Raw genomic sequence first — 26,082 nt, forward strand, 5'->3', positions numbered from 1 at the left:
ATTTTTTTTTCACACACACTGTGCATACTTCCTTTCCAAATCACTCAGATTAATCCATCCAGTGCTGGGATACATGACACACCTTGCATAGCCCTTTGAGTAAAGAGCCACAAACCAGAAATGTAGTTGAGTGACTGCAGGGACCTGTAAGCCAACTGTCCTTAACTGCCAAAACCATGACAATACGAAAAACAAACAAACAAAAAATGGTGCTGGCAGTTACGTGTTTTGCTTCTTAACTGAAGGATGTGGTTTGGCACAAAGCAAAGACATCTCAATGCTCAGGTTCCCTTAAATAAATAAATAAAAGGCTTTGGCTTTTTTTTTTTTTAAAAAAGGCCAGTGAAATCAGCATTTGCAGGCAAAGGAATTAGCCCACTACAGAAAATCAAACATTGGCTTTTGGAGAACAGTTATTGCCTCTTCTCACTCTAGTTCATCACTAGAACATGTAAGCAGGCGAAGAGGTAAAGACTGTATAGACTTAGTAAGGAAGAGGCTTACAGATGATCGACGGTGTTTACAGTATATATTACTTATTGTGCTGTAAACCTTTTACCACCTAGAGTGACGGGAGGGTTTGCTGCTAATGTTATTTATGGAATGAAGATGTATTTCATTCACTTGTTTTCTTTAAAAAAATTAAAAATGTGGCTCTTTTCTAATGTTCTCTTTTATTCGAATACTTACACTTTCCAAAAAAAAGGTTCCTAGTTCTGATAATGATGCTAAGAGAAGTAACACCACTTTTTCATCCTCTCCCTCTCCCAAGCTTTCCTGGGACAAGATTATGGGTAGGAGCACCTCCATGAACAGGCGTGGCTAAGAACCAGTTTTTAAGCCTTGCAGATTTGCTGTGGCTCCTCTGGCTGTGCTGCAAAGAACAGTAAGCTGAGCTCTGTTGTCTGACAAGGTGGGTGGAGGTTGCCTTGTGAAAGAGGCTCCAGTTCTTGTCCTGCGTGGCCCAAGTTCAGCTGTATATCTCCCTGTACACTGTGTTTCCTGGAGAGCTCCTTGGGTTCTTCAAACCTGAAAATGCACAGTGCTTATCCTCTGAGATCAGTAGGTGACTAAAAAGCTCCGGAAAGACAGGTTGAGGGAGTTTGTTTAGTGAAGGGAGAGATGTGTTGCTTGCAGTGACACAATTCCTTCCTAAAACAAAAAGCAGCTTCTAGAGCTACAGTGTCAAGTGACACCAGAGGTAGGGATAACAGAAATTACTACCCTCAAAGAGCTTAACGCGAAGCATTTATTTCAAACGAAAGCTTTGAAAAACTTGCAGCTTTTCAGCAGCGCACTCGAACAGAGGTGGTTCTGGTGCTTTCACCTTCTTAAGCTTCAGAAAAGCAGTTGTCCATTTGTTGTCTACACATTGTTCACTCTTGCTTGGCAGAGAAAGGATTGAGGCAGGAATTCCAACACATCCACACATTACGCATCCAAAAATCTTCCTGCAGAGCTGCACTAAACACCTGTCACCAAACTAGAAACAGATAAATTGGCTTGAGAAGCAGCCATTTAACCCCAAGGGATGGGAAGCCCTGCCTTTTCCCCACTGATGCAATCTACCTCAGCAGAACGAGCTACCGTGAGCTAGGGTGGAAAGCACTGGTAAGATCTTGTCAACTACATGCACAGACATTACAGCTGCTTTGAGAGCAGTTGCTTTAACACCCAGGGTGTTTCTACAGCAGCAACACTTCAATAGGCAGTTTCCAGCATGTGGTGAGGGAAGCATTTCACAGGCAGGTAAGAGTATATAATTTAATTTCTGGCCTGGGGTAGAAGGCACTTGGGTGTTCACTTTAAATGTAAGGAAACTGTTTGAGTCACGTTCCTTGACTGGGTCCCTGACACTATAAATGAAGTGTTGAAGTCGGTGGCTAAGCTGATACTCAAAGTATTCCTCTGTGCCTTCAGCTTTCAGGCAGAAATGCCTGGGAGGAGTTGAGAACATGAGTACATAACATGGGCAGCTTTCACCAGTGACAGGGACCAGCTGAGATCTCTACCCTCCCTGTATGTCCTGACAGCTTCTAGCCTCCTCCGAGTAGTAGCTCCTTATTTCAGTTCAAATTCTTTATGTTACTTTTGGAGCTTGAAGGAAAACCCAATACACAGGCACCATCAATAAGCTTCAGGTGCTGTGGAACCAGGGAGAGGAAACCCTTGATGGGATACAGCTGGGAACATTTCCAGTTTGATACTGGTGATCTGAGGCATTAAAAATATATTTCAAGATTCTACTCAGGGACTCCAGCTTAACTGCCCAAGAAATACTCTTATGACTTAAAAAAGTTACATAGAAAAACTTTTAAAATCTGTATTAGAAACCTGTAAGTCTAGCTTTAAATTAAGGATAAATTATCTATTTACACTTGTAATTTCATTCAGCTTTTGTTTATTTATTACATAACTGTTGTCTGAAGTATTTTTCCTTATGCTTTTAGAATATATTTACCTTCTTTGCAGTATTAACAAACTTCTGATACCACCAAGATGCTTTACACATAGCCCCTGTTTCAGGGATCATAATCTCAGGCAAAATAAAGTGATTTAATCTTTCAAAGCCAGTAACAGAGGCAGGAATTTAGAACTGCTGACTTAAGAGCTTAACCACATCACCGTGTTTGTCTGAGACGAAGCAGCCTGCAGGCTGCAAGACACCTGAGTCATTTCTATGAACTCTCACCAAACAGGGGATCTGTACAATGCACATTAGTCACAGTCCCATTAATTACTTTCATTTTGTGATGTTTGGTCCATCATGATTCCATTGCTGTCTCTGAATCGTTGTTGCTACTGCTGGCCATGGAGCTGCAAGCCACAGGGTTGGCACTAGTCAGAACAAGTCTCTCTCTGTTTCCAAAAACTTCATTCACTGCAACACAGACAGGGGATTGCTCATGTTACTGTTCCAGACACAAGCGTAATACAGCATGGTGAACACCACGGAACGGAAATCCTAACCTGGTGCAGTTTTAACACTTTTCCCCTTACCCTGAGTAGGGAGATGAAGCTTCATGTCAGAACAATCTGCTGCATATGATACCTAAATTACAAGTCCTGTTATTTCTCTCCTAGAGCATCTCTAGAGGTTTCCCTGTGTGTAAGTCCTGCGCCTAAGTACCGTGAAACGGTTGAGTTTTGAGAGCAAAACATTAAGTTTAAATAATTTATCTGTGGTTTTAGTCTCTCTGGTTTCCACCAAGCTCTTAAAAGCCTTCTCCAAAAATCCGTGCCATTTAGTTACATGGAGCTACAACAGATCAAAACCAGTCCTCACTTTTATTCCTACAGGTACTCAAGAATGTGATACTTGATTACACCAGGAACATTAAGAAAAAAGTAAAACACAGTGTAATAAGAAATCAGGTATTATACTTCAACTACAAAAAAAAAATAAACCATATGGCAAATACAATTCCTCAAGTTAGAAAAACCCACATTTTTTAAGCGGAAAATATGAACACATATGCAGTCTTGGGGTATTTAAAATATTAACCTACAGTTTCTCTCAGAGCCACAATACATTACTGAACATACAAATACACCCTGGAGGCAAGGGGAGCACCACAAGATCCAAAGAAATGAGAACGTTACCTGCAGAAATCTTGCTTATATCCCAAACACGCAGCCCTTCTCGCTCTCCTCCGAAGGCAAAAACAAATGGGAAGTCAGGGCAGCAAGCTGCACAGAAGAGAACACCCTGGGAGGGAGGCAGAAAGAGGAGGATTTTAATTTTTTTCAAAATACCATCCTAAAATGAATTTGTCATCTGAAAATACTTTCACCAAGCAAGTTTTAACAAATGTAAGCTCTTCAAAATAAGTTTCAGGAAACTTCTAGAGACACAAAATTAAAGTCAAGAGATGCTAATTACGATCAGTAAATCACATCTTCGTCTTGAAGCTGGCAGACGCACGTTGGGAGTACCTGTAGTTCCACTCAGAACATTGTATCTGGTATTCAGGTCTGAGGCTTTGAAGCAGTCTGCCAATTACGTGCTGAATTGAATACTGCACTGTAATGAGCATGATTTACCCAGAATACACAGATGTGGTTTTTTTTCCTAAAAGATGTTACATTATGTAAAACAAGATTCAAGTTAGACAAAAAAGACTCAGCAGACTCATATATGAACATTCTTAGAATCAAGAAATTAATATTACTTTACCATTTTCATATTCCTGGAATGGATTAAACTTGGTCTGTCACCCAGGATATCCCAAATTTTCACATATTTGTCAGCAGATGATGTCACAAGGCACCCTTTGATCTGACTGCTTAGTTGTAGCCCTGGAAGATTGAGTGCAGCAGTGTGAGAGCACCAGGTAACCACTATTTCACAGAGACGAGGATACATTTTGAAGTGAAGTCATGAGAACAAAGCTAATATTCTCCTCACACTAAACTCTGTTCCAGCACAAAGAAGCGAAAAGTCAATGGAAGTTTCATGCTGCCACTGCTCCCTGTAGCGAGAGCAAACTGACTTCAGGTAGCCCTATTTTGTCTCTCAATCCAACAACAGTAACAGTGCAAAGACGTTACTGTTCTGCTTCTTACTTACTTCATGTAATCTGGCTTCCCCAGCCAGCTTGCTTCATTCCTTTGCCAAAGACCATCCAAGACGATGGGGCATATTCATATCTCATTTTAGACACCTCATCAGGTGCTTCCAGTTGCTATTTAGAAGCTCCTACACTGATCAAATAATTCAAGTGGCCTGAAGGAGGCAGTGCAAAAACCTTCCTGTGCGCTACACCTAAATCACCTCCAGAGTGAACTGACAGTATAAAATAACTACAGCTACAGGAGGTAAACAATATAGTTCATAATCCTGGAGGACCTGACTGCACAGTTTTTATTCTCCCTCACCCAAAAAACACAAGGAGTGTGTCCCAAGTGAAGAGATCTGTTTTGACATGTTTATTCATGATACTCACTGAGAAAAGTTTACAGTTGTTAAAATACTTCGCTTACGATGACTTCTTAGCAGAGATGTGTTTCATGCGCCAGCTGCCCATGATTAGTATGCACAACTCTTACTTGTTAAGCAAGGAATCACTACCACCACAGTTGTGTCGGTTAAAGAACTTCCAGACGTGCCTCACCACTGGGGACAAACACACACACACAATTTACCTGACACCTCTTCATCGTGAGCTTTCAGAGTAAACAGCGGCTTATCAGAACGAGCATCCAGACAGTACACAAAGCCATCCTCTGTGCTTGCCTAAGGAAGAAACCACAACATTTTAAAAACAAACAGCTGTAGTCACTCATTTGGAAAAAAGCTCCTACGAAATACTTGCCCTCGTATCAAACCCCTGTGATCTGAGGCAGATTTACGCTACTTCTCGGTAGGGCATATCACAGTGTACACAGTCAAAATCAGGCTCTATCCAGGTGGTGCCTGAGCTATTCTACGTACCTAAACTATGCTGCAGGGACTTACATGGAAGTCTTAATCCTATACAATTTTCTGAAATTGTATTTTGAAGATGGTTGCACAACTACGCCTGGCTTTCTCGTTCAGCAATGAAACACAGAGCCTTAACTGTCTCTTAACTGTCAGTTACTCCAAACCTCCTGGAGCCATCCTGTGGCTGCATAACAGATCTGTGCAAAGCTAAGTGTGATTATACTGAGAGAGATCTACATCATAAACCCCACAGAACTGAACAACATCTTTTGTTGGCTGTATACAGAAAGCAACAGAGAACTAGACAGCCACTGCGATAATAAAAAAGATCTGGTTTTAAATTCTGTTTAAAAATTTTATTATAAAAAATCTGAACAAACCCAAGGTATTTTTGCTCCGTACCAGCTAGGAGGACAGTGCCCTCTAGCCCTGATTTGAAACACTGAATTAATATTCAGGATCTTCGTTCTAATTTGCTACTTCTCAACTGCAATTGCCTCATTACATGAAACACCACAGCAACTATGCAAAGGAAAATATACCCCAGCCACTGAACGCTATAACAACAAGGCAAAGAAGCCACCTCTGGAGTGAAAATGCATCAGCATCGATTGCTTTTCTACTGTCGTAATGGAGATACCAAATAAGTAGCTGATCTTGATATATTTGTTGAAAAAACGACCTAAAACCATCCTCCCACACACTGCATTTTTAAAATAAACAATGCCAACAGTCCAACTGTCCATCAGGTCCATTATATGATTCAGCAGCATTATGAACAGAAAAATACGGGTTAAATGAAACAGCAACAGTCAACAGACCAAGAATAGAAGAGCATGTACTCACCAAGAAATTACAAGGTGAAAAATGATTCCAGGTTACTCTTTCAACCTGACCACTAAACCGCCACGTTCGATGGTTATCTTGTGGGTTTCTGCAATCATACAGCACAGCTGACCTATGGGAAAAAGGGACAGGAGATGATGAAAAAATATAAAATCATGGCAGAATACTTTATGAAGTCTGTTTTACCACTGGCACCTCCAGAAGGCCCATGTAAACAACAATTCAAAAATTAAAATGGAAAACAACTTCACTATTTAGTCTCCCAACTCACTAACAGATGAAAATTTCTCAGATAAGCACAAGCTTTTTCCATATGCTTCGAAGTTTCATCTTGGTTACAAACAGACGTTCTATTCAAGCAAACAGAGCTTGAATTTGCTGAATACATAAGACACTCACCATACAGGACACCATAATTATGCAAATATATCACTTAATTATGAACAGAATTCAGTAAAGTAATGACTGTTCAAAGTAATGCACTAATTAGGAAATCAATTTGTGATACATACCCAAACATTTTCAAACATGCTTTAATAAAAAAATTCATCTTTACAAGTGGTTAGGGAAACACTACTCCAAAAAGGAGAAAGAGCAGATGAGAGTTAGTGGGTCTTTTGGGATTCTCTACACGCTTGTGCTCAGCCCAGAGGCGGCAGAATTTGTCCCAACTCACAAGAGCTCCTGGATGCAAATGCAAAAAAGGAGCGACGATGTCACTGTCGCAACATCTCACCACAATTTACATCCACTCCCACTCTATCCTATAATAAAGCCAAAGAAACGCGATCTAGTCCTGAGAAAAAGGTAAGGAAAACTACATTTAGGCCACATACAAACCTGGCCACCTTACTGGAAAAAAAAAAAAGCATTACTCAAATTTGGCACAGTTATAAGCAAATGAAAAGGAAAACATGAGGCAACTTAACAGGCTTAATTCCATACTAATACCCTCCCTATGTGCAATGTTTGAAAATATTACCGGGACATACTTATCATAAGATCCAGAAATAAGGGTCTGGGTTTCAAATGGATGAAATTGCACTGTCTGGACCTAGATAGCAGAAGATTTTATTTTAAAAAATAAGCATTGAGATGTAACACACATATACAGAAACTTTCTTTGAACAAACAGAGCACAAACCCTCCTCCCTAAAATCACCACATTTCCTTCCCTCCTATTAAGCTTGCTGATACTTAGATTTCTCATAAAACAATGCAAGAGATGCACATTATTTTTATTTCAAACACCCACACTCAGGAGAAACAAGATATTTTCCAATATAATTTAACTGAACAGAACCACATTGGAAAATAAAACCACATTAAAAAAAAATAAGCTGGAGGAGGTAAAAGAATAGCTGCTTCCAGTTTGGAGAAAATGCAGACGTTAGCAAAAAATGAAAATCAGGAGTTTGCCAAGGGCAGCGACTTTGTTAACAGCAAAATAAGGTTATAGCTATTAATAACTGACTTTCACATTTTGATTACTATGAGATTAATTAATTTCTGAAGTACCCATCACCATGGTATTTTAGTATCATTTATTTTAAACCTCTCTTACCTGGAACAAACTGTAACTGACACTTATCGTTTCCTTAAGAGAGTGTTACAGTTTGACCTATGCTCAGAGATGTGTTTTTTTAGCTTATACCAGCACTATTAGATTCTCAGCCACCAGGGCTTTCACACAAAAAGGCATTTTAAAAACTGCTGTAAATCTTGCAAACTTCTAAAGGATAAGCTAAATAACATTTTTAAAAGCAAATACAGTGTTGTTCGCCAAAGTAACCAAGTCAGAAATGTAAAGAATTCTTCACAGTTGTTAGAAAATTACAGAATTGTTGTTCTCAGGGTTCACTATCAAGCAGCTAATGAAAAACTGCAGTTATTTTTTTCTCTGTATTTTACAGCGGAAGAAACAGAACAATTATTACATACCTTGTCTGTATGTACCATCAGGCTGGCTGCGGGCTTACCCACAGACATATCCCACAGAATTACAGTATTATCAGCAGACGCACTTGCTAAAACATTCCTGATAAGGGGTCAAAAAAGAAAAAGTTTTAAAAATCTTTCTAAAGATACAAACAAATAATGGTCAAAAATCCCAATACGTACAGAGCCTGATTCTGAGATCGAGTACACTCTGGCCTACAGACTATGTGTATAAAGCCTAAGGGATAGCTCCCTGAAGGTAATTCTAAGTTACAAGTAAAGACTACAAACAGGCTATATTACATTACATTAGTACAACATTCATAGTAGTAAGTGACAGGGTGGCTTGTATTCCCCCACCCACCCCCAAATATCATTTACTGGAAGATTGCTTGAACAAAACGAAGCAAGAAAGGCTTTTAAGCACTTCCTTTCCTTTGACATCAAGATAGTATTTTTAAACATTACTTATGCAACTTGGGTTTATTTGCATAAGCATACAGCCAAGAGCCAGACAAACCTGTTTTTAAAACATTTTGCTCCCCAATATCCAAGTGTTTATATAACTGCTGAAAACCCAACACTGTACATCCTTCATAGAATGCTGAAAGGAACCACTAACACTGTAGTTTACAGACCCTGCATTTTAACTTAAATTTGACCAACTGTGTTAAAGCAATAAACTCACAGTTTAGAAGTTTAATCAGAAATAATTCAAAACATTCCCAAAGGCTGGTCAAATACACGGTACAATTGCTACCACTGCTCTTAAAAACAGATCCATCACCACAACATGCTGTTTCTGATTGAAACTGCTCACCTCACAACTTTTTTTTTTTTAATCCTAACCAAGTGTTTCTGACTTGAAAGCGCTAACATTCTCCTGGAAACACCGTTCTCCCAAACAATATTACAAGGGAAAGTTAAGAAAATGCACAGTGAAGGCTATGAGACCATTTTACAGTAACATGATTATGACCTACGGGTAGAATGTTATTTACAGAGAGCTGTCACAGTATGTCTTGCTTACAAAAAAAACAACAACAAAACAAGCAGGTCCAAGGAGCTCCTTGTTTTGCCCCTAAGCTTCCCACTTCAAGTCTGCTTTCATTTCCTGAAAGATCGACCAGTATCAATGACTTCATAACTCAGCACATTACAGAATTATGCATTCCAGACACTAAACTATTGTAGTCGTAATTCTGGGGACTTGTCTCTATGTTATCACCAGACAATCATCTCTAGGTACATGAAAACTATTCTTTTGTTCCTCTGATGGAAAGATCACTACTACACTCTGTGCATATGTGTTATTTAAGAGCAATAGATGAAGCACCGCTAATTAAGACTGCAATTTATGTACATTTACTGCATATCTATGCGGATGTTTCCTTCACATCTGCTCATCAGGACTATGCAGAGCTGACTACGTGTATCTTCAGAGACATTTATGACAGCGGGTTGTCATGGTTTGATGTGGAGGGGGGGTGGTTCTGGTGGCAGGAGAGGGGTTTTGCTCCCTGCGACCTCCCTGGTTTTGGAACCGGGTTAGGCTTAGTTCTGGCCACCAGATCAGACTGCCATCCCCCTCGGGGTTGAGCCAGTAGGGCGCCTCTGCGAATTGCCCTATTTAAGTCAGGACAAAGGGACCGGAAAAGGTGCTTTGCCCAGGATTGAGCAGAGAAGGGAGGAGGGCACTGCCCCTGCTCCCTGGCTCCCGGCCGGGCGGCTGCCTGCATCGGGCTGGCACTGCCCACGGAGAATGGCGGCGGCGGAGCCAGCTGGGGAACTCGGGGGCACCCCACTTCCGGGGTGCCCACTGGGCTGAGTTCACCTGGAGAGGACTGAGATCTGAGAGAAACAGCCGCATCGACACCAGGTCAGTGAGGATGGAGCAGGAGGAGGTGTGCCGGAGCCGAGTTTCCCCTGCGGCTGATGGTGAGATAGCAGGCGGCCCCCCTGCAACCAGGACGGCCTCGGTGGAGCAGAGACCCACTCGCAGCCCGTGGGGAGAAGATGCCTGAGCCCGAGGATGGTCGTGTTGGGGTGCACAACAAGGCAGAGAGGTATCTGGACTCTGCGTGACGACCCACGCCGGAGCGAGTGGCTACAGTTCCCTAAGTACCCGAGACTGTGGTAAAGCCCACACCGGAGCAATCTGTGGGGAAGGATTGTTTCCAGTGGGCTGGACTCACGCTGGAGAAGTTTGTGGATTTTTCCTCGTGGGTAGGGGACCCATTGGAGCAGGGGAAAAGGGTGTAAGGACTCCTTCTCTTTTAAGAAAGAAGCAGCAGTAACAGCACGGAATGAACTGACCTGCACTCCCCCAGTCCCTGGCCCCTGTGCTGCTGGGGGGAGGCGGTAGAGCCGGGAGGAAAAGGAAAGGGGGGGGGGAAGGTGTCGGTTTTAAGATCTGGTTTTGTTTCTTTCTGTCCTCTCGAGTAATCGGTTTTTGTTTCCCTTTGTCCTTCTAAGTAATCATTAATAAACTGTTTTGCTTTGAGAAAAGCTCTGTCTGTTTTGCCCAGGACCATGGTTGGTGGGTGCTCCCTCTGTTCTTGTCTCAACCCTCAGTCCCTTTGGTCTTCTTCTCTCCTCTCTACTTTACTGGAGAAGGAGAGACTGTGTGAGTTTTAGTTGCTGGATCAGCCTAAAACCACGACACGGGTGAAAAAATAAATCAGCCTATGTCTGACTGGAACAGTTTCAAGGCTCATCCTGAGGATCCTCTGACAGCTGAACTGTTAAAAAAACACCTACGCAATAAAGAACAGCAGCACCTTTATTTCAGTCAGCACGTTGTCCTTGACCTCTCCCCCAAGATGGGCCAGCTTTGTGCTGCTTCCGTAGCAGCACTTCACCACGAGTTCATTCAGGCAACAGGGAATTCTCTCTGCCTAGGACAACCCAAAGGTCAGAAGCATTTCTAGAACTGTGCTCTTAGGGCTTTTACGCTCCCTGTTCTGCTCACAGCTCTGGGGCAAAAGCCAGAGAGAAAAAAAACACCATAGCAAGGACTTCCTTCTATATATCTACGTATCTATCTGTTGAAATGGTGTTTTAGGTCACTGACAGATCGGCACAGATCAGGGCAGCCTTTCTGCTTGTCCAATTTGTGCATCTGACTTAAATGTAGCCGAGATATCAAATGGCTTAGACCCACCTTAGCCCTGCCCTCATCTGGACAACTTGCAAATAGAAAGTGATCTGCAGCAATATATAGGTTTTTAAAAAATAAATCAAGACTCCTAGTTAAAAAAAAAAAAAGGGAGGTGTGTGAATTTTTGAGAACTGATTCATTTCAGCACTGCTTTCAAGTTCAATGTTATACCACCTAAGACTTTGGATTTGTGTGAAAAATGTGTGCCTAATCAAGTATACAAATTTTTAACCATCTACTGTTATTCAAGTATTCTTTTACCTGCTTTGTTTATTCCATGAAAGATCAAGCACAGCATCAGTATGTTCCTTCACTGTACCTTCTGATGATAAACTCTGTGTATGCAGACACAACATGCTTTTGAAAATTACAGCTTCAACAGAAATCAAGCATTACAAAATATCAGTACAAACTCCTTAATGCCTTCACAAACAACTTCATATTTTAAACTGTTCTCACTTGCTGCAACAAGGCTTGTGACAGAACTGTCTCTGCAGTACTTGCACCTCACCCCCTACCGCAGATTTCAGATTGCTTCATTCGCAGCTGGTGGGCTTACAGAACTGGTTACTCCCTTCAGGCTAGTAGAAGAAATTTCATTGTCTTCAGCTAATGTTCAGCTTCTTCAGCTTCTAAACACTCCTGGCAGTTCCCTCTCCCTTCTCCCAGTTAACTGAGCTTTAAGTCCTTGTAACTGCCAGCTCCCACAAATTGTATTTTGAAATGGTTAAGCTTCAAAGTTTACTGGGACAGCAACTGGAAACCACCCATACATACCCCATTCCTCTTCTGTTCTTAATTCCAGGCTTTAATTATCCATACAGAGAAGAACTAGCATTTCAAATTGAGGTAACATTTATGAATGGTATTTTCAAACGTAATTCTGGTAATTCAGTGATTTTTCAGAACCAAGTTTCACAGAACAAATTCCCCTTCCAAGGATATTTTTTTACTGTTTTTAAAACCAGAAGGTCTGACTGCTCAAGAAGTAACCCCCCTTCACAACTACCCAGAGTGGTTCTTTAGCTGCCTTAACACCTCAGTGCTCTTTCATTTAGGAAACCAAGATTAGCAACATACCCAGGGTTCACCTTCCCTGTTTACTCTAGGGAATCTTTAAGCACCTCCTGAAGCATCTACTATAAGCAAAATCTAGAAGATTTAAGTTACATTACATTATCTTCCGTACTTGTTTTACACACCAAAGAACTTGGACAAATCATAACACCACATTCAGGCATACAATGAGGGCCAGATTCATCCCACATAACTTAGCATCCAGTCTAAACCTCAATCTTCCTCTTTGGTAGTTAAGGTTTTCTCTGCAGTCCACTAAAAGAAACTCAGCCATTCTCTTGGGGGGGGGGTCTCTATGCATTCACCTTAGAAAAATCTCGATGACTATCTTAAAATATACTGGAATTTTAGACAGATAAAGCTAACAGAGGTGAATCCTGAGTAAATGTATTTTATTAGTGTCAACTTTGTCCTTTACTGCTTAATGCCTTTTCAACTCTCTGAGATACAGGAAAATACTAATTTTAACCGATATATCACAGATGACCTTAACCTTACCTTCTTTAACCTGTCTAAACACCATCTTTCAACATGACAGACAGAATTAAACCAGATTATCTATGATTTTTCCAGTGTATGAAAAAAGTAGTAATGATATTATCCTTGCTCTAAGTTTCCTCCATCCAACAGGATAAACCGTTTAGCAATACTTACTTTCTTTCCTTTCTTTTTCTTCTTTTTCTCTTTCTTGCCTCCAAGAGAAAAGACTGGTTCTAAGGATTCTACTATGTCCAGGTCCCAAATGTCAATAACTGGGGTCATGTTACCCACTGCAACATAATTTCCTACAAGCAGAAACCCAAATGCAACCACATTTATTTAGAGTTACAAAACAGCGTATTTGGCAATCCAGCTGTTGCTTATTTCTTCGATTAAGTAAAACTTACATGCCAGATTCTTCTATTTGAACATCTTGAACAGATGACTACAACTGACAAGGAACAATTTAAAAATATCAACTGACAGTAGATGTTGCCAGAAAAAAAATTTACTTGCTCTCCAATACACTTCCCCTTCAGTACAAGTAACTGTTCAAAGAAGCTGTATAAAGTTTTGCTTGGGTTTTTAAGGAAAAAAAACACACCAAAACACATTCCTTGTGCTAAGGAAAAAAAAAAAAAAATCTGTAAAACACAGGAATAAGGTTACACATAAATATAAATAATTTTTGCGGTGTTTTACAGTTAATCAACTGCATTGGCCATAATGATTTTGAAGAAAATCCACCTTTCATTTGCAAATGGAAAATAAAGCAGATTAGAGAAGAGCTTGCTCTGGTCTGCTAATTGACAATAACTTAATCATTTGTAATAAAACCAGTATTTTAGTCAAAACACTTGTTATGGCAGCATCACTAAGATGACTGTATCACTAAAGCAAAAACCCCTTATATTCAGTTTTTCCATCTTAGTATCTTAGCTTTATTCCTGTTTGTACCACTGGAGGAAATTATTTAGTGACAACATTACATTTACATACTTTTCAAGCAAAAATTATTTAACTGAACATTTACAGTATTCTTTGTAATTTACCTATTGATTCATCAGGACTAGGATCAAAATTCAACCACTCCAGACTTAGAGGGTAAGCAGGCAAGATAATATCATGATGTACATAAAAGGAGTTCTCTTCGTGATTATAAACTGAAAAAGAAGTACAGATATCTTGTAAGACATCAGTGAAGAGGAAAAGCAAGCAATTATGAACAGCTCACTTCTGCAAAAGGCAGATGTGGCAAACATTAAATTGTTAAAGAGATCCAGAATGTAAATTTACAGTGTGTTCAGAGTTTTAGTATAGAGCCCAGAGCCTCCAAGTACTAATTCCAAGTACAGAATTACAAAACCAAACATACTCCTGTGTACTTCATCTAAAGTGACAAGTTCAGCAAAGCTTAGACACTTTTTTCCTAGCATACTACATTACTCTGCTTGTAAAATCACTTCAATAGATGTTCCATATCCACCACCACCACTTTCTACATCAATCCTGATGTAGAAATCCTGATGTATCTACACTAATGAAAGCTTAGACAATCTTTTTACAGAATCTGCTTTTTTTTTTTTTTTTTTAATGTAATTCCAGATGCAATCAAAGGGGAAATGAAAGTAACAGACAAACAGTTTTCAAATTAGAGGAAGCTGAAGAAGTCAGATGTAAGTTACCTTTAGCAAGTTGTAACTGAGATACAGGAAGAGTTTTGGTAAAGCAACCATATACTGAACACAGCATTCCCTTTAGCCAGCTATTTTTCTTCTTATAATAACGGAATTTACTAACTGGATAGCAGATAAAACCCATTAATTATCTTAATAAAATGGTATCGTCATACACACTGTCATGGTTTGATGTGGAGGGGGGGGGTGGTTCTGGTGGCAGGAGAGGGGTTTTGCTCCCTGCGACCTCCCCGGTTTTGGAACCGGGTTAGGCTTAGTTCCGGCCACCAGATCAGACTGCCATCCCCCTCGGGATTGAGCCAATAGGGCGCCTCTGCGAATTGCCCTATTTAAGTCAGGACAAAGGGACCGGAAAAGGTGCTTCGCCCAGGATCGAGCAGAGAAGGGAGGAGGGCACTGCCCCCGCTCCCTGGCTCCCGGCCGGGCGGCTGCCTGCGTCGGGCCGGCGCCGCCCACGGAGAATGGCGGCGGCAGAGCCAGCTGGGGAACTCGGGGGCACCTCACTCCCGGGGTGCCCACTGGGCTGAGTTCACCTGGAGAGGACTGAGATCTGAGAGAAACAGCCGCATCGACAGCAGGTCAGTGAGGATGGAGTGGGAGGAGGTGTGCCGGAGCCGAGTTTCCCCTGCGGCTGATGGTGAGATAGCAGGCGGCCCCCCTGCAACCAGGACGGCCTCGGTGGAGCAGAGACCCACTCGCAGCCCGTGGGGAGAAGATGCCTGAGCCCGAGGATGGTTGTGTTGGGATGCACGACAAGGCAGAGAGGCATCTGGACTCTGCGTGACGACCCACGCCGGAGCGAGTGGCTACAGCTCCCTAAGTACCCGAGACTGTGGTAAAGCCCACACCGGAGCAATCTGTGGGGAAGGATTGTTTCCAGTGGGCTGGACTCACGTTGGAGAAGTTTGTGGATTTTTCCTCGTGGGTAGGGGATCCATTGGAGCAGGGGAAAAGGGTGTAAGGACTCCTTCTCTTTTAAGAAAGAAGCAGCAGTAACAGCACGGAATGAACTGACCTGCACTCCCCCAGTCCCTGCCCCCTGTGCTGCTGGGGGGAGGAGGTAGAGCCGGGAGGAAAAGGAAGGGGGGGGGGAAGGTGTCGGTTTTAAGATCTGGTTTTGTTTCTTTCTGTCCTCTCAAGTAATCGGTTTTTGTTTCCCTTTGTCCTTCTAAGTAATCATTAATAAACTGTTTTGCTTTGAGAAAAGCTCTGCCTGTTTTGCCCAGGACCATGGTTGGTGGGTGCTCCCTCTGTTCTTGTCTCAACCCTCAGTCCTCTTGGGTTTTTTTTTTCTCTCCTCTCTACTTTACTGGAGAAGGAGAGACTGTGTGAGTTTTAGTTGCTGGATCAGCCTAAAACCACGACAACACAAAATCACTGTGCTGTTCTTAAGTGCATGTGGCAGATGTTCAGATTCTAACTAAAAGTGTTCAGTTAACTAAGTAGTCTTAGTAATTAACGAAGACAGGGCTCCCAATGTTATAAACAGCAGAAGCCTGTGCTATTGTTTTGGAAGTTTACACAGGGAAAATAACACACTTAATAAAAGTTGTAAAAACCTCCAGTTACAGAAAATGCCAGATGCTTTCAAACACTTTAGTCTTGCAGTTTGCTTTTGCAGACAGAACACTTTGCTTGCAGAAACATGTGCCATAGCAGAAGTAGCCAGAAACAGTCCCCCAAAGAACCACCATCAAGAAAAGATGGTAACTTCAGCACACTCAGTAGTACTCCTTGCTGCAACAGAAAAATCTTTTACACAGTAAAACTAAACCCATCCCTAGAAGAAATGATATTCAGACCTTATTAAGGATCATCTCTTCTAAAACTAAGATGATAAAGGTGCTGATTCTTCTACTCCTAGCAGTGGAAAGCACATTTAAAGAAGCAAGGAGAAAGCACAGAAAAAAATCCAACAACAAATCACTAAAGGAAGTTTGCATGATATGGAAAGTGAGACTGTTCGGAAGAAAGATCGTGTGTTCAGAGAATAAAAATGCCATAGTATTTTCTAAGTGTCATTAAGAATGAAATAAGGAAAGGAAGTGCTACACAGCCTGATAAAGGCACACTATCCTCTAAATAACAGTAACCCCACATTAGATGCTCTAGTTCTGGAAAGTGACTAAAGCACCATGATGTAGGAACGAGGGCAAAATACACAAGACAAAGGTGGGGACAAAAAAAACAACTTTGAAAAAACCCCTCCCCCCCTTCTACATAGCCATATGGAACAGAATGGGCAAGACGTATTCCCTAAGTTCACTGTAAGGAACAAATCCTATGTTACTTACCATGGACCTCCAAACTACAGCAGTCTTTATCAGCTCTGCCACAAAGAACAAGATTGTCAGTGGGCTTAATCAAGAAGTCCTCCTGTTCATATTGATCCTGAACAGCAAAAAGGAGAGGACAGCAGGTGTTAAGGAAAGCACACTAACGCACAAAACGACACACGTTCAAGTGGCTGAATCAGTAATAACTTTTAACCATAACTGAGATCCCCGAAAATCCAACACCCTGCTGCCCACCCACCTAAAACCCTCTTGTGGTGGTAAAGTGAAAATGACAGGGACCAGACTCAATCATGGGGAGACTGAACAGTTATTATACAGACTGAAGGACTGTTTATGTGGACCTAGGTGGATTTACAGAGATGTTTAATTACCAGATATGAAACCATCTTTTGAGGCTACCATGATACAGCCCACTGCTGAAAAGAGATTCACCATCAGGAGCTCACATACATAGTTATTTCCCTTGTGTTCCCATGCCTTGAGCGTTTATGTAGTGTAACAACTTTTTACACAATAAGCATATTGTAAGTGCTCCTCATATCCAGGAAGCAATTCCAAAAGCATTAAAGCATTGTCTACTTTCTGGAAAACATTTCCAGAAAAGTACTGCCTACAGCTATACTGGGCATTCAGCTGTACCAGAACAGATGTAACCGCTCATGTAATTTTCATTGTTACTGAGGAATGGAAGGCATTCAGGGAATTTCTGTTAGTGGAAAACTGAGAACTGTACATAAAAGTCAACAGTCTTACACAGAGCATCATGCTTCAAATATCCAACACATACAGCACTTTTTGGACTTCTGTTGCAAGTTTTTAATTTCTTTTTTATTCACTTCAAGCATCTTTTTGATATTAGAATTCTATCAAGTACCACAACTCCTTGCATTTATCAACTTAATGCTGCACAGTACTTAGTCTTCAACAGTACTAGTCATAAATACCAAAAGACAACATAAAAACACACGCTGAAGCACTAAAAAGTATTCTCCTTCAAATGTGAGGAAAGGACTTGAGTGTAGGAAGAAAGGCCTAAGAAAAAGGTGTTTGCTTTTTCTATGTCTGGAAGAAAGCTAGCTTTCTGACACAGAATAATGAAGCTCATATTCTCCCTGAATCCCAGTGCGAACACCTCTTTGACTACAAAAATTACTTTTAAAGCAGTTCTCTCTTCTACTGGTACCCAGGAGCAAGAAAAATCATCAACCAGTCAGTGGAACACAGAGAAAACATCTAGAGCCCCAAAGCGCACATAGCAAGTGAACGTGTGTTTGACAAAGTCCTCTGACACACAAACGAGATGTTGTGGTAGAAGCCTACAGCTACTCTCTTCTTTCAATCCTACTAGCTTTGTAAAGACAAAATATATACACATTTTGTATATGTACACAAAATAGTACAGAAAGGACGGCATCCAGAAAAATCTCAGAATCTTTATGCTTAGAAGAGGTCTCAAAAATTCACCTACTTCATCACCCTGCTCCAGATGACCACAGTCTCTCCTGGTTGCTCTCTAGATTACATTGTCTCTTCTCACGCAACCTTGCCTTCTATCCGATTTCTGTAATCTCTCCATGTACATTACGTCAATCACAAGTTGCAGTCTATCCTTCTGAACTAAACTGTGGGATATTCTCTGGAATCTCTCAGTATCTTTTCTGAAGAGGCACCCAATATTCTAGCTAAGGTAATATCAATGTTAAGTAGAATAGAAGGATTACCTCATGTCTTGCATGCTGCATCTCTGTAAGACAAACGTGCTGTGTAACAGGACAGCAGTGCTGACACAGTTAGCTTGTGTCAGACTGCAGCTAGAGAATTCTTCACCCCTTGCAGACCTCCTACAAAACCAGGTCCTGCAAAGATGTTCCCCATCTATGATACTTGGTGGAAACTGATGCAGGCAGAAACAGTCAACTAGACAGTATGCTGTGCATTTATGCTTAACAGGGACATACTTCTTCATGCCATACCCCTAATTGGACATGTAGCCAGAGTCCACCTCAGCTTGGATTCTTCCACAAACTGGTATGGAGGGTGTAAGAGTCTTGCAATCTGGGAAGTTTTCTATTTTGGGTCATCAGTGGCCTCATTACTGAGATTTGTTATTTCTTCAAGTATTTTCTGGTTCCTGCTAGATAGCTGACAAACCACATTCACAGACACAAGTACATGGCTTAAATAATGAGTCAGTTCGCCTTAATATCTGACTTAAACATAAAAAACATGTAGAGGGGACTGCACAAAGCAACCTTAAAAGAAAAGAGTCCAGTCTGATCAAAAATCTGGCACACCTTTGGTCTGCAAGCACTTTACAGATCCTAAGGCAGTGTGGAAAACTTAACTGATTTTTAAGTTTATGCTGTTTAAGATATTTTAACATTTTCATAGTACTTACAGTGGTTTTTAGAGTGATGTAAGGGTCATGGTCATTACTCCCATATACCGCCAGAGTAGCCAAAGAGTCTCCAAGTTTTATATCACCTAGATGGGAATTTCAGAACACTTTTTATACATGTCAGTGAGAGGTGAAGTTAGAAACTCCTGTACCAACATCTGTATTACCTGTATTGCAAAATATCGGGGGTGGGCTAAATGAACTTCCAAGTTCCAAACATAAGAACCTCAGTAAGCTAAATTGCTTAGTGCTTTCAGGGACTTCTGCTCTGCTCCAGCACTACAGCAGAGGGAGTGACAGTCTTTCCAATGCTGCTCTCAGTTCTAGTGTAGGGGAGGGGGGACACTGAATTGCTTCACTCACTAAATGACTTCTGGAACTGGGACAAGCAAATAATAAAAAAAATGTGAATTTCCAGCATTTGAAGTATAGCACTGCGCAGTTTTAGGATACTAATGTCTTAAGTACAAGAAGAAGTGAAAAGGTTCTACATTCCATAGCTGACATTTACATTTTTCTTACCTGTTTGTTCATCATAATTTTCCAAATCATATTCATCCAGTTCATCATCAGACAGGTGTTCATTTTTAGGAGAAGACTCAGGTCTGTCAGGAGTGGCTACACTCATGCCACATGCCATCTGGTCTTCATCGCTACCATCAGCATCATCCCTGTTTAAAGACACACAACCCTGACCAAACTGTGCCAGATATTTAGAATGCTTCCAGGTAACTGCTTAGGGGACTGCTAATAAGATTTCAGCACACAATCCTGGCTGTTCACATGGGTTTCAAGCCTTTAATATGCCAATATTTTGGAAATCCATTTACTCCTTTCCTATCCTTTCCCAAAATACAAGGCACCATTATCCTCAGGCTTCCAGAGAAAGTTTTTCCTTGAAAGTTTTCATGATAAAATGTGACACAAATTTTGCTCATCAGAGCTTAACAGTGTGTCTAAGTCCCTTCCCTTACCCTTTTCTTTGTGGATACAATGCTCTCAACTTCACTTCTGTGCATTCACATCTGTCCAATTCATCCCTTCCTTTTTTTCTCCCCCACCCACAGGCCCTGTCATGAGTGATAACTCTCGCATTTCTTCAAGACTTTTAAGACCTTATTTCCTCATATTTTTCAGAAGAAAAAACAACATAAAATACATTAAGTAGGGACATATTGCAGATTACTTCTTATGGGGTAAACTATGCAACACCTAGAAAACGCAGAACTTTTGTGGCAAAAATTCTATATGCAAGGAATTCAGTAGAAGAAAAGGCACGTTAAACATTGGCTGAGGACCTAACAGACATCTCAGATGTCTCAATGGAGCATGCTCCATAGGAACTCATCCCTGCTGAATACACTGTACTTCTGTGCTTCTGCATGCAAAACTCTCAGGCAACAATGATCCAAGAGAGTTCACATAAATATGTTCTAAAGTAAATATCAGAAACCTATTTTTATAGTCTGTTCAGTAAAATAAACACTTCACATTACCAGTTTTTCCTAGTGTAAAAAAACCCAACTGGTAATAAGATAATTAGAGATTCTAAATATGAGTCTGATTTGTGATCTTTGCACAGGAAAAAAAGTGACTGATGTCATAACATACTCTACAAAGCCCCAGATGTTATAAAGATATCATAACCCTTTTGATTGTTAGGGATGGTCTTTAAATTTCTATGCTGAAGTTGAACAGAATACAAAATTACTAACAAACAGGACCTCAAATCTTTCCATGTTTTTGAAATTGCAAGAGAAAGGCATCCACTCAAAAAAACAACAGTTCACACGCACAAAAGAGAAACAGGTAACACCACAGATAACATAAATATTAAATGTAATTGGTTAAGAAACATAAAGTAAGAGTCTCCAAAACGTTTAAGATGGCTTTGGAACCATTAAAAAATAAAAACAGAACAAAACACATTCTGGGACAAAACATTCTATTCAGCAATAAAATCACAGATCCATCTAATAGAAATCAAGTGGATAATATTCACCCAACTGTAAAAGCTTTTACTGCTGCCTGTTGCGTCTGTTCAGTCATACATTCTGTGGTATAACCACACACTCTACACAGCTGAAATAATCCGAAGCCTAAATCTATAAACAGATCTAACTGAAAAAGGCCAGAATAGGACCTCAATACGCCATCTTTTTCCAGACCAAAGAGAGCCATTTTTTATTGTCCTCCATAGATGGCGTTTCCCAAATTCGTCATTTGTGTTATTCTTTTCGTAAGTTTATTTACCTTTTTCTTAAAAGCGGAGCGACAAAACTTAACACAACTACACAGCTAAGGACCTTTAGTGCTAAATGGAGAGTCGTGATGTCTCCCGTTTCACACGTCAACCATAAACACGCCCCTGAGTGGTGTTTTGCCTTTTTTTTGCCAAAGCACAAATACCAAGTCATTCCGAGCTCCACTGTGGCCTCCGGACTCTCTTAGATCATAACGTCTCGGCCTCGGCATCCACTTTTTCACACTGTCAGTTCGGGACTTTCGCCTCAGTTTCCCACATCTCCAAAGAACACAACTTCCCTCCGGACTCCCAGCACCCGCGGTTACAAACCCAACTTTTTATTTCCTCACTCTCGGCGGGAATGGCGACTCCAGCGAGGACCGGGCCCGGCGCGGGTCTCTGCAAACTTCTCCCGGAACACTCAGCTCGTCTGACGGCACACGGTGACGACTAAAGACCCGCACGGGAACAGAACCCATGTCGTCATATCCATGACGAAGGCAGGGCATGTGTTCCATCCGATGCTTCTCCTTTCAGCCTCCGAACATAGGGCCCTCCCGGGACGTCAGGCTCCCGTGACACTGTCGCTCCAGGAGCAGCTCGTGCTGGCCGGTGCCATCTCCTCCGCCTGCGGCTGCTCCCCGAGCCGGGCCTTCGGCGAGCCCCCCTGGACGGCGGGGCGGGCCGGCACCTGAGCTCTCCCCCGGCCGGGCCCGGCGGCGCCCCTGTCCCTTCCCCTCCCTCCCTCGGAAGGAAGCCCGGGGGGCTCCAAACCCGTCTCCAGCAGAGCCCCGGGGACGCGGCGCGCCGGGCCCGGCCGCCGCCGCCCCTGCCCTCCCCGCTGCCCCGGCTCACCCCCGCCTGTCCTGGGCCTCCTCGATGAGACGCTTCAGCTCCTCCTCACTCAGCTGCACCTGCGGGGCGGACAGAGCGGGGTGAGGGCGGCGGGGGCAGCGGGGCGTCCCTCGGCGCGGCTCGGCCCCCCGCCCCCACCTTGTCCGGCGTTTCCTTGGCAACGCCGCAGCGCACCCAGCCGGCGCACGTCACGGGGCAGCTCATGGCGGCGGCGGCGGCGGCGGCGGCGATACAGCACGTGCGGCCGGCTGCGGCGCGGCGCGCCCCGAGTGACGTAGGCGATGGGGGCTCCAGCCGCAACGGCGGAGAAAAACGGAAGGGGCGGAGACAGCGACCCGCGTGAGGTCATCTCCGAGCGCCGGGAAAGCCCGGGCGAAGGGAGGGGTGCGGGTACGCGGGGAAGAGGCGGTCGGCCGTCAGCGGGGCGGGGCCCGCGGGGCGGTGGGCGGTGATCCCGCTGCGGGTCCGTGTCGCGTTGTGCCGCCGGGCCGAGGGGCGCCGGTCGCGCGGTGCCGGACTGAGTTCAGCGACGGTCGCTCCGGTGTTCGCAACGTTAATTGCGGAGCGGCGCTCAGTTGCTTCTCTTAATGAGCCCACGCGCGGCACCCCCGCCGCCTTCTGCAGGGGCGGGGACCGGATGGAGCTCCGAGGCCGATTTGGTACCAGAAACTGGCTCTCGGCCGTGTAACAGCTCCGCTCCTCCCGGGCGCTCCGCCGGAGCGAGGCTTTCTGAGTCCTTGGCTCTGTGTCCCCGTCTCCCTGGCTTGTGGGGAGAGACCCGCGCCGCTGACACTCGCCCCCGTCTCGGCTCTGAAGCATCCTGGCAGCGTTTCGCCAAAGTTAAAGGTTGAGGAACAACCTTTTTGTTACAAATCTCTAAAATTTGTCCGAGGAAAAGAAGCTGATCCACGGAGTGGGTGGTGAGAGGGAGTTGCAGGGGGCTGTGAAGGACCGGTGTCTTCAGAGGAGGTGCTGCTTTTTGCCCTCCCAGGTGTCTAGTGTAGCGTCCGGTACCGGCTAACTCATTAAATCAGAGAAAAGGAATAAAATGTCAGCTGGAATATGTAGGAAGGTGGTCTCTTACTAACATGCAGAAATCATTGCTGTTTCCATCACTGAAACCTTAATTCAGGGGATAAGTGCAAATTACACGGATGGGAAGCTGAGGTTAGGGGAAGGAGCGTTTCTCATGGTAAAACTCAAGGACTTGGCAACCGAACTTCAGCTTGCCAGAGGGAATGGCTGCATTATGTCATCCACGTGTCACTGGACAGCACCACTGTAGCATTTCTGTTATTTTGTCCGGATTCTTCTGTGGTTCTGGCATGAGAGAGAAATAGCTAGCTATCAAAATATTCCTACATCTTATGCCTCCTGTTCATTTCACCCATTTCATGTATTTTGTTGTAGAAACAAACATACCAAGGCAAAAGCTGTATCTTTTTAGCTATTCCTGTTAGTATCCTGTAGCGTGGGCTTCCTAGTCCTACCTGCATTCTAGATAGTTACCAGTCTTGCATTTAGGTGTGCTTGTCTTTTTGCTGGGCTTTGCTGGTCACCTTCTCTTACAGTGTTCAAGAAATCCTTCTAGTCCTCCCACGCACAAGTTGGCTACAGTTTGACTGTCAGTCTTCCTCCGGATTCCAAAGGAAGTTGTGAGTAAGCGCATGCTATTCCCAAAGGACAGGCAGAGGGGAACGTCATGCAGCCAAGAGGAGGAAAGCAAGATTACTTTCCAGTGGCTGTGGTTCCTGGATATGTGTTTTTGCAGATATATACATTTATAGTGTGGAGGCTTGCACAACAAACACTTGAGCCAGACTTGTTTTTACAGAAGCAACACCCAGAGGGGGCACACGTGCTCTACCTTCCCTCCCACCATGTATATAATTACAAAATGACAGTGTACTGTGGTGAGGCTCAACGACAGGAGTATCAAAAAAAGAGACTTGGAGAAGGTGGAAGGAAGGAAAACAGGTAGCAAATGTGCATATGGATATTACAGATTAGAGAACTGCACTTACTATTAATAATGTTTCTACTCTTACAAGAGCCAGTCCATAAAAGCTGGGTGATTCCAGTACTTCTTTCCATCATACACTTGCTGCGGATTTGGAGCTGGGTCTCAGGGTCTTTTTAAGAAAAGACAGACCATTCTATTAAATATATTATTGTTCCACAGTGCCTTGGTGTTGCAGACCGCTGGTATCTCGTCTTCAGGAATCACAACCCAAAAGGTCATTGTGATTCCCTCGTATATCAGAAGGCTTTATCTCAACTCTTAAGGGTCTCAATCCCAATGGACCCAATCGAAGGCTATCCAACAGAGAGCCTCAACTTACTGCTCTCTCAATCAGAAGGCTATTCAACTGAGAGCTCCAATATACCACTCTCCGGGGGCTCCTACCACTCCAGTACCCAGGAGGGAACTGCCCCCATCCCTGAGGGGAGTGCCCCGCCTTTAAGCCTCCCATAGGTCACGTGGTCTCCGGCTGGCCAACGTGACTCGCAGCACCTGTCTTGACAAGGCACAGGTGCTTCCCATGTAGCAGCCAGGAAACTTCTCCGACACCTTGGCAATTCCAGAGTTGGGGTTGAAAGAGCGGTGCCCCAGGCAGGAAGCTGCCCGCAGGCACTTGAGATAGTAACTGACATCTAGTGCAGTACAGCCCACTCACCCCAAGGAACCAGAGAGGACAACTCATAGGTCATAACACACCAGTAAAAAAATGGTCTTCTTGGTAGTTAGTGTCAAAAGATGACTCAGCCACAGAGGTGTGAGGATTAGGAAAGAAAGCAGATGTTCATTTCTTAATTTGGATGGAATTCTGACACAATCATTGGAGGAATTTGGGATGAACCCAAAGAGCTGTCCTAATTGGGAATGAGGCTGTATAGCTAAGAGAAGTCTCTGTGAATCTCTGCTAGGTGGAAGAAATGGCCATGAAGAAAGATACGTGCAACAGGAAGACAAGAACTCGTATGGCTGTTCCAGGAAGGGTGCAAGGACCAAGTTCAGATCCTGTGGAAACAAGGTCTCTGACCAGAAGAATTGTTATCAAATGTTCTCATTCCATAGTTTGTTCTGGACTGGTCTTGGGCCATTCCTAAAAACGAGCTTCTAAAACTTGTTTTAGGCTTGTTTTTTTCCCCCCATCATCAGAGATTGATCAGACACAGCAGTCATTTCTCCTCCAGAACTGGTTTGTGCCTGGAATCTCTCTTAGACCCATTTCTTATCCTCTGATGAGCAGAGCTGAGTTTCTTTTTATCCTGATGGACCTCAGCAAAGTAAGGCAAGACTTGACAGTAGTGATTTTCATTGTTTCAGTTTAGTCACTGATTCTGGTGCCAGAAACTTCTGCCTGTCTAAAGTGAAAAACACTAAAATGTTGCCCTTGTCCTGGATCTACCCCTGATGCATCCTGACCTGCCGCTTTTCACCTGACGATGCAAGTACTGGATAGTCCTGATCAACAGGAAGTGTGTGCCTGTGTCTTGTTCAAGGTGGTGTCATGAACATTCAGAAACGTTCTGGTGGATCAAGTCACCTAGCTCAGCAGAGCAAACTTTTGTTCTGGCATGGATTTACCAGTTCAAGAAAAGCAGGGTTGGTGGGATCAGTCAATGGCTCCTTCAAAGGGAAGGTCCAGCTTCTTTTTTA

General features: G+C 43.0%; 1 protein-coding gene across 4 annotated transcripts; it reads right to left on the reverse strand.

The window, feature by feature from the left end:
* Nucleotides 1-662: 662 nt before the first annotated feature.
* On the reverse strand, nucleotides 663-22,622 carry PWP1 (PWP1 homolog, endonuclein). Of its 4 annotated transcripts, none has more exons than XM_086611117.1 (16): nucleotides 22,557-22,622; nucleotides 22,419-22,477; nucleotides 19,841-19,989; nucleotides 19,319-19,404; nucleotides 16,918-17,014; nucleotides 13,979-14,089; nucleotides 13,101-13,231; nucleotides 11,631-11,704; nucleotides 8,213-8,309; nucleotides 7,264-7,325; nucleotides 6,272-6,383; nucleotides 5,146-5,236; nucleotides 4,178-4,299; nucleotides 3,604-3,709; nucleotides 2,742-2,881; nucleotides 663-1,029 (listed from the first exon to the last, which is right to left on the reverse strand). In XM_086611117.1, the coding sequence occupies exons 1-15, from the start codon at nucleotides 22,620-22,622 to the stop codon at nucleotides 2,766-2,768; spliced, it is 1,479 nt and encodes a 492-aa protein (XP_086467243.1). In that variant the 3' UTR covers nucleotides 663-1,029; nucleotides 2,742-2,765. The 4 variants fall into 4 exon arrangements, with proteins under 4 accessions (XP_086467243.1, XP_086467241.1, XP_086467240.1 ...); XM_086611115.1 differs by lacking the exon at nucleotides 663-1,029 and adding an exon at nucleotides 1,375-1,483; XM_086611114.1 differs by lacking the exon at nucleotides 663-1,029 and having other exon boundaries at nucleotides 1,375-2,881.
* Nucleotides 22,623-26,082: the final 3,460 nt, after the last annotated feature.

The sequence above is a fragment of the Tauraco erythrolophus genome, chromosome 4 (genome assembly GCF_009769465.1).
Source record: "Tauraco erythrolophus isolate bTauEry1 chromosome 4, bTauEry1.pri, whole genome shotgun sequence".
NCBI lineage: Eukaryota > Metazoa > Chordata > Aves > Musophagiformes > Musophagidae > Tauraco > Tauraco erythrolophus.